Genomic DNA, 10,000 nt, shown 5'->3' with positions numbered 1-10,000 from the left:
TGTTATTTGACTCATAAGTCAGCATATTATTCTACAAAAAAATAAGTGTTAAAATAACCAGTACCTCTGCTTTTAAGTACCAATTTAAATATATTTTGGTAAGAATTCAGACATTATTGTTGTGGATCTAAACAAAAAACCTTCTTCACCACAGGATTAAAGGGTAGAATACCTCTCCCAGTAAGTTCAACAGGGAGTTCAACAGGAACAGATGCAACTAGTGGGTTGTGTTCAAGGTTCCGTGAGCTTGGAATATCACCAGAGGAAGCACGTTTATCAGCAAGAGCTGTAGTATCTTTAGAGCACCATGCAGTGCCTCAGCATAATATTCAGGAATACAGGTATGAAAGAAAAAGAAATTGTATGAATGATAGGCTGTTCTTACATTGTTGCATACTATATCAAACTATTTTAGAATGTATTCAATTTTACTATAGGGCAGGCTTACATTGTTATGATTTTTTTTTATGTTGCTTTCTTTTAACAGTGTTCCCTAGTGCCTGATTTTATGTATTGATTCATATGCCACAAACAAATAAAATCAAGGGAAAGAGTAAGTAGGCAAGATATGTAGGACTAATAATTGACTCCATGGTGATTAACCTTTGTGGAGCTATCACTGTATAAAGATTACAGTGGACATGGCATGTATTTTTGCTATCCAGGTCCATTTGTTTAATAGGACATAATCTAGGAGGTAATGGTTTTCTTGATACTTGTGTCGAAAACCTTCCAAAAGACATGGTCACAATTCATTAACAGTGTTTTACTGAAATCCATCCATGTCTGTTAAGAGACTCAAAGGGCCAAAGTAAAAATTCCGTTATTATGACAGTTATAAATAGGTCTTCATTATCATTTATTATCTGCTCTGTTGTTTTCATCCCTAGATTGCCATCTTTAGTGAAGCCAGTTAGCATCACAGTACCTTCCTTGTATAATGGGATGATCCAGGAGAAGGATCTTCCACCAACTCTCAACATAGTAGAGAAGATTGAACCCCTGGCAAAGGAGGAAGTTCGAGAAGCGCCATCAAGCAAGGCAGGTTCAGATTATTTGCCTACATTGTAATTATTTTAGTTGGACTTTTTTTTTTTATGGATGTGAGCTTTAGGTCAGCAATGCAAGATCCTATGGTCACAGTGCTTAGTTTCATGTTTTTTATAATATGTATATTTTTTAGGTGTTTTGTTCAATCCTATTTCTATATTACATTAATTTTTGAAATAATCAGATTTTTGTATTCTTCAGAACTACGAGCATATTAAGTATATGCAGTAGTTTCTTGCCCCTGCTAATATATTTTTTGAACATCATTCCAGGTGATCGAGAAGCAAGCAGCTCGCTTAATTGTAATTCGTAGAAGGATGATGAACAAACACAAGCTCAAAAAGTTGCGTAAGAGGATGAGGTTTGAATGGTTGAAGATCATCCAGAAGAGGGAGTATCGTAAAGAGAAGCTTTTCCAGGTACCCATCTAAAGTAGCTTTTGTCCTGTGCAAATGCCAGTATCTTAAATGGAGTTTGAGGAGGAATAATCTTTGTGATCTTGAGTCACTTTAAAATCGGCAATTAATTCTTTCCAGCATTATCAGTAGAAACAAAGATGTCTCATTACGTTATTTTACTTCCTTCCTTCCTCCGCAGGCAACACAAATGGCCAAGATTCGTGCCGCAGAAGCCTTTGATGCAGCTGCCCATGTGGCCAATATACTGCGCATCACAAAGGAAAAACCTATCCCCAAATTTTGGAAAGGGAAGAGGCTGCCAGCAGAAATTATAAAGCAGCTGATGGAAGAGGAAGAATTGAAGAAGCAAAAGAGAAAATAAAAAAAGATACATATAGATAGACTTGAGAAAAGTTGCGACCTTAGGTGTTACTTGGAAATAATAATTGCTGATATATATATATAAATGTACATACTGTTCAAATTAAAGGATGTAATAAAACCCAACTTCTTTTTTTTTTTTTTCTTCATTATCTGACATTTAATGCCAATCACTTTTAAATGCACAACATGAAAGACATTACTGTAGAATTCAAAGACTGATGAGATCTAACAAAAAAGATAATTAGATAAACATGTAAATACAGGCAACAATATGAATGGCACAGAATTACCTGGGCCATTCTCTGATTTTCTTCTGAGTTGTTTATGTTCTGCAGTAAATAAATGTTCATGCATTAGTATGGGGATGACAATGTGAGAGGTTAATGGTATATAAAATATAAATAATGCAAACTTAGATTAAAGAGAAAAAAAGTAAATACAATATGGGATAAATAAGAATATGCAGCATTTACTTCATTCTGATTGACATTTATCACAACGGGAGAAAGGAAAACCTGAAACAGTTTAACAATTAATCAGTAGGAGATACTTCACAAAACTGAGGTTATGCCTGATCATCCACTCACAATAGTGTGATGTATTGATATTATTCAGATATGAATTCTGTTTGCTGCCAGAAATATGTTAAACACAAGCATTTACAAATATATTAAATATGAAGTTGAGAAAAGAATTAACTCCCAAAATTTACAAACGTTACAAATGGAAGCAAACTTACAGTGGGGAATCCACTTTTAAGTAGAAAACATGAGCTCTACGTTCTTTACTGATATGACTCAGCCATAGATACACAATACATCTCTTTTTAATAATACTCATAATAATAAAAAGAAATACACTACAACCACAGGCCAGATCTCATCCAATTGTGCAAGACAAGGACTCCCTTCACTCCTTCCTAGAACAAGGTTGGAAGGAATGCATGACTTCAGCCTTTTGCAAGCCAAGGATCTTTATTCTTGTTTCCCTCATCTGATCTGACAAAAATCTAAAGAGAATAAAATTAAGCAAACACATTATTTACTTTAGTATTTCAATGTGATTCCCAAACAACTTTACATACCTTTAAAGAGACTTTTCAGCCTTTCATTTGAAAATTACTATGAAACCCACTTGGGCTGTGTAATTACATTTGGATGTATCATATATAAAGCCCGCCATGAGATAGTACTGATATTTTGCAATGATGATACAAAGGCACCCTACAAAACAGTATCAAATAGTTTTGGACTAGACTTAAAATCCTAGAACGCAATATATTAAAAGCTTTTTTGCCAAGTGTGAAGGGTCATCTGAAGTTACAATCTCTATTTCTTCTCAACTGTTGCTGCAACAGTCATGTTGCTTGCAATCTTCAGACATGTGCAATGTACTGGCACAAATACTTTACATGACGTGTACACCACATTATTAACACACATAACAGTGAATGCACACCACATATGTACCTTACACACAGTAAGTAGAAATGAAAAGTATATCTTTATGTACATGCATGAACAACAAGTTTTTTAGTTTGTTTTTTTGATATATCATACAAAATATGAGCTGGCAAGATTAAATACAAAATGAAAAAGGTAAGCCAAAGACTGGAGGACTGCAACCAGAAAAAGTCTGATGTTACATTAATAGTTATAAAAACACACAAGCTCCAATGCTGCTTATTTGGCACACACTTAGATGATAATCACATTTATAAAAGCAAAATCAATTTTTTTTGCAGATCTTCAGTTGTAAAATATGAAGGAAGGTTCTTGAAGATCAACTACATATCTGGTGATATCCTGAATCATTTGGCTTGCCCTTTAAATACATGACAGAAAAACTCAAAAAATTAACATTTACTTATGGATGATATTCAAATAACACTATTAAGTTATAGATTAGGTAGGTACAGTACATAAGTACAGATAACAAGTTTGAGCATTTGTATTATGTTCAAATACGGAAGCTAACTTGTGACATCGACCAAAGACTAGCACTGTTCTTCCAAGTGCCAACCATAAATGAGGTCTGACTGAAAAGTATCTGACCTTTAACTATAAAATGAAAATCATATCTGCTAAATGAAGGAAACTTTCATACTCCTCATACTGCCTTCTGGCACCCTACGCACCCAGCCCTTGGATCCTCCAAAAATTCTCCAGGTCTGTTCTTGAGATCCTTATAAGTTACCTTGGCATTTACTTTCATCTGCTCTGAGTGTGGGGACTGTCATTACTAAAAGCCTTTTTTTTTTATTTAAATAATCTCAAAGGTAAGGAATACTCACAGACAATACTCATTACTGCAGTTTTCCCTCTGGAGCATACTGGAGAGCAGAGAAATACTTTGAAGTAACTCATGATGATCTGAAAAAAGGACTTAGCAATATATTACCAGCAGTGGAAAGATGACTGTGCTAAGTGACTAGAAAGAGATAAATTTTTCCTCAGTCTCAGAGCATAGTGTTCAATTTATAGCCAAAAGATCAGATATTTTTTCTACCATATCTCATATATACACAAGTGTGCATTCATTGGGGAAAAAAAGATAAATAAATAAAATAAACAATAAACAAAAAAATGAATAATAATATCATAAGGACCCTTGATAAGTGGGTTGTACTGTCTTTCTGCCATTGTAATTTTTTTTATTAAGTTTATTTTCTAATGGAGTCTGCCAAGGGAAAATAGGAAACTTTCATTGAGTCCTTGTCATTGTTCTTCATTTCATTATTTTTTCTTTCATCCTTTTTATCACTTTTTTTCTATAAGTAAAAAGAAGAAGTATATACTCATCTTTCCCTTTTTTTCCTTTGCCATAATATCATGAATTGGATCAACACTGAAGCTCAAACTTAGGCTCGGGACGGACTAATCCACCCAACGAACATTATCCGTACAACAGATTCGAACAATAATTAATTGTTTTTGCACTTCGTCTGGGTGATTCTGGTGTGAAAAACACACACACACGGCATCTGTGAACAATTAGCAAAATCATAAATGAAATTTTTGGGAAAGTATGGCTTTATCCTCTATGAATTCCTACAAAGACGAACTATGTACAGCATTATTTGACATGTAATGAGACTCAAAACTTATCTCCAATTTCCTTACATATATAGAACAATCAATGACATGGAATCTGTTATATCTACTATATATAGTGTATCAGCAACTACAAATTTAGATTCAATATTCAGTCATTACAATGAAAATCATTATTTTTCAGTGGCAGACACATTCTACATTTTTATACCTATAAATTCATATACATTTTTTGCCTCTTTGCCTTTATTTTAACCCACCACAGAAAAAAATATATATATAATAATAATAATAATAATAATTATTAGGTGAGAATGGAACAAACAAAATTAGTAAAAATAATCAACCTGCTAACAAATTTACACAAATGAAATCCACTTATTACACATGGGGTACATTGTATACAGAAAGTTTTTCCTTTGAAATAATTTTTAGTTTTCAACAAGGAAAACTGGGGAATTTTGCCCTAATTTAAACAATTCAATTTCATTCACTTGGAGCTGCTAAAATACAAAAGAAAATGCTGTAACAACAACAACAAAATCACTATATGTGTTTGTTTTTCTAGTCTTAGAAAAAAATGCAATAAATTCAACTCAAGACCCCATAGATCTGATAAAAAAATTTAAAAAGTGAATAAAAATATAACAATAATAATATCAAATAAAAAAAACGACTAGCTAAAATCCAAAACAAAAAACATGAAAATTGACTTACAAAAGGACATAAATATACATGAGGGCGGGAGGTTGCAAACAGGAATGATAAAATATCCCCTTTGCATACTACAAAACTTAAATGGTAAACTGAAAATTCTCCAAAAAAAAGCAAGTGGTAATTGCATAACATTGCCTTCAGGATTTCTCTATAGGACAGTTACGACATCCTATTTCACACAACAGAAAAATTTAAATAAATAAATAAATAAATAAACAAACTTCAAAGAGAGCTAAAAAGCTATAATTCAGTAAGCAAAAACACACTTTTATGTAAAAAAATGGTTGTGTCAGGACATACTATGATTTTAAAAAACCATGCAGACTTGTGCATGGCAGACCCAACCTTTAATAAATGTTACTTCTATAACAGTCATACTTTAGACCCCCAGTAACTGTCTAAAATATCTGTAAAAAAGAAAGCCACATACATTTTGAGAAATCTTTTTATGTTTGTGTGTCCACATACATATATACATACATTCAGACATACATAGATTTTACACACACACACACACACACACACACACACACACACACACACACACACACACACACACAACACACACACACACACACACCACACACACACAAAACACACACACACACACACCTACACACACATACACACACAACACACACACATATGCACACTCACATACACGCATATGCACACTCACACACATGCACGCACGCTGTCTATAGGTATAGGTATACAAATAAGTATATGCATATATATACATATGTATGTATTTATTTAAGTATCCATGTGTATTTAAGTTTGTATGTCTATACCATAAAACCCTATTTGTTTTGAGTATGTATAGTGTGTGTTGTTTGTTATGGTATGTGTATGTGTATTGTGTGCGTGTGCATGTGCGTGTGCGTGTGCTGCGCGGCATGCGTGTACTTTTATAAATATGACATAAAATATATGGATATATAATACTGAAAACAATCAATCACTGCAACTGCCATGAAAATGGCACAAAAACCTTCAGCATTCCTCTTGTGGTACTAGTTCTAAAAAATAACTGAGACATTCTGGGTTATGCTAAAAAAAAAGGGCCAGTTTTACTATCTATCAATTGGTACTGTTGTTTTTTGACATTACCAAGTAAAGGCATATCAGTTTTGTTGCAAAAATTTCCTAACAGTTGCAGTAATGGGGATTTTTTGGTATATAATATCATAAGGGAAGAGACAAATCTGACCTCTAAACTAGTCGCTATCCTACGTATGTATGATTGTATGTATGTATGTATGTAATATTTTATAAAAATTTTCTAAATTAATAATAAACTTTAAAATATCATTGTTTAATATATATGATATATATGTTTATATTTTATAAATAATAATTATAATAATATTTTTATTTTATTTTAAATCCCTTTATATAAAATTATATATATGAAATTAATATAGAAGTTAAATTATATAATTTATATAAATATACTAAAATTTTCATTACATACCTACATCTAATTTTCACTATTTAGAGGTCAATTTGTTCTTCTTTAATTATGTAAAAAATCCCATTTCCCTGTTAGGAAAATTGTTGCAACAAAACTGATAGTGCCTTTACTGGTAAATGTCAAAAAACACAGTACCAATTGATAGATAGTAAAACTGGCCCTTTTTTTTTAGCATAACCCAGAATGTCTCAGTTATTTTTTAGAACTAGTACCACAAGAGGAATGCTGAAGGTTTTTGTGCCATTTTCATGGCAGTTGCAGTGATTGATTGTTTTCAGTATTTATATATCCATATATGTATGTACATATTTATAAAAGTACACGCATGCGCGCATGCACACGCACACGCACATGCACACGCACACACATACACATACACATACACATACACAAACACAAACACACACATATACATACTCATACAAATACGTGTTTATGGTATAGACATACAAACTTAAATACACATGGATACTTAAATAAATACATACATATGTATATATATGCATATACTTATTTGTATACCTATACCTATAGACAGCGTGCGTGCATGTGTGTGAGTGTGCATATGCGTGTATGTGAGTGTGCATATGTGTGTGTGTGTGTGTGTGTATGTGTGTGTGTGTGTGTGTGTGTGTGTGTGTGTGTGTGTGTGTGTGTGTGTGTGTGTGTGTGTGTGTGTGTGTGTGTGTGTGTGTGTGTGTAAAATCTATGTATGTCTGAATGTATGTATATATGTATGTGGACACACAAACATAAAAAGATTTCTCAAAATGTATGTGGCTTTCTGTTTTACAGATATTTTAGACAGTTACTGTGGGTCTAAAAAGTATGACTGTTATAGAAGTAACATTTATTAAAGGTTGGGTCTGCCATGCACAAGTCTGCATGGATTTACAATCATAGTATGTCCTGACACAACCATTTGTTACATAAAGAGTGTTTTTTGCATTTACATGAATTATAGCTTTTTTAGCTCTCTTTGAAGTTTGTTTATTTATTTATTTATTTATTTATTTTTTCTGTTGTGTGAAATAGGATGTCATAACTGTCCTATAGAGAAATCCTGAAGGCATATGTTATGCAATATACTCACTTGCTTTTGTTTTTGGAGAATGTTCAGTTTACCATTTAAGTATGTAGTATGCAAATGGGATATTTTATCATTCCTGTTTGCAACCTCCCGCCCTCATGTATATTTATGTCCTGTGTAAGTCAATTCATGTGTTTGTTTTGGATTTTAGCTAGTCGTATTTTTATTTTGATATTATTATTGTTATATTTTTATTCACATTTTAATTTTTTTATCAGATCTATGGGGTCTTGAGTTGAATTATATATGCATTTTTTTCTAAGACTAGAAAAACAAACACATATAGTGATTTGTTGTTTGTTGTTTACAGCATTTTCTTTTGTATTTTACCCAGCTCCAAGTGAATGAAATTGAATTGTTTAAATTAGGGCAAAATTCCCCAGTTTTCCTTGTTGAAAACTAAAAATTATTTCAAAGGAAAAACTTTCTGTATACAATGTACCCCATGTGTAATAAGTAGATTTCATTTGTGTAAATTTGTTAGCAGGTTGATTATTTTTACTAATTTTGTTTGTTCCATTCTCACCTAATAATTATTATTATTATTATTATTATATATATATTTTTTTCTGTGGTGGGTTAAAATAAAGGCAAAGAGGCAAAAAATGTATATGAATTTATAGGTATAAAAATGTAGAATGTGTCTGCCACTGAAAAATAATGATTTTCATTGTAATGACTGAATATTGAATCTAAATTTGTAGTTGCTGATACACTATATATAGTAGATATAACAGATTCCATGTCATTGATTGTTCTATATATGTAAGGAAATTGGAGATAAGTTTTGAGTCTCATTACATGTCAAATAATACTGTACATAGTTCGTCTTTGTAGGAATTCATAGAGGATAAAGCCATACATTCAACAAGTCATTTATGATTTTGCTAATTGTTCACAGATGCCGTGTGTGTGTGTTTTCACACCAGATCACCCAGACGAAGTGCAAAAACAATAATTATTGTTCGAATCTGTTGTACGGATAATGTTCGTTGGGTGGATTAGTCCGTCCCGAGCCTAAGTTTGAGCTTCAGTGTTGATCCAATTCATGATATTATGGCAAAGGAAAAAAAGGGAAAGATGAGTATATACTTCTTCTTTTTACTTATAGAAAAAAAGTGATAAAAAGGATGAAAGAAAAAATAATGAAATGAAGAACAATGACAAGGACTCAATGAAAGTTTCCTATTTTCCCTTGGCAGACTCCATTAGAAATATAACTTAATAAAAAAAATTACAATGCAGAAAGACAGTACAACCCTACTTATCAAGGGTCCTTATGATATTATTATTCATTTTTTTGTTTATTGTTATTTTATTTATTTATCTTTTTTTACCCCAATGAATGCACACTTGTGTATATATGAGATATGGTAGCAAAATATCTGATCTTTTGGCTATAAATTGAACACTATGCTCTGAGACTGAGGAAAAATTTATCTCTTTCTAGTCACTTAGCACAGTCATCTTTCCACTGCTGGTAATATATTGCTAAGTCCTTTTTTCAGATCATCATGAGTTACTTCAAAGTATTTCTCTGCTCTCCAGTATGCTCCAGAGGGTCAAACTGTCAGTAATGAGTATTGTCTGTGAGCTATTCCTTACCTTTGAGATGTAGTAAATAAAAAAACAAGGCTTTTAGTAATGACAGTCCCCACACTCAGAGCAGATGAAAGTAAATGCCAAGGTAACTTATAAGGATCTCAAGAACAGACCTGGAGAATTTTTGGAGGATCCAAGGGCTGGGTGCGTAGGGTGCCAGAAGGCAGTATGAGGAGTATGAAAGTTTCCTATTGCGATAGATTTTCATTTATAAGGCAGTATGAATCAT

General features: G+C 32.4%; 1 protein-coding gene across 1 annotated transcript in view; it reads left to right on the top strand.

Moving 5' to 3' along the window:
* The window catches only part of LOC119574004, a gene marked incomplete at its 3' end in the record, with an annotated part of 3,461 nt that extends 1,639 nt beyond the window's left edge, over nt 1-1,822 (top strand). The window contains 4 exon segments of the mRNA XM_037921100.1: nt 111-341; nt 891-1,041; nt 1,323-1,469; nt 1,648-1,822. Coding sequence (XP_037777028.1) covers nt 111-341; nt 891-1,041; nt 1,323-1,469; nt 1,648-1,822 — 704 coding nt within the window.
* Between the last annotated feature and the right edge of the window lie 8,178 nt (nt 1,823-10,000).

Source organism: Penaeus monodon, chromosome 6, assembly GCF_015228065.2.
Source record: "Penaeus monodon isolate SGIC_2016 chromosome 6, NSTDA_Pmon_1, whole genome shotgun sequence".
NCBI lineage: Eukaryota > Metazoa > Arthropoda > Malacostraca > Decapoda > Penaeidae > Penaeus > Penaeus monodon.
The sequence above is the reverse complement of the archived record's forward strand: the minus strand, read 5'-3'. Positions and strand labels throughout refer to the sequence as shown.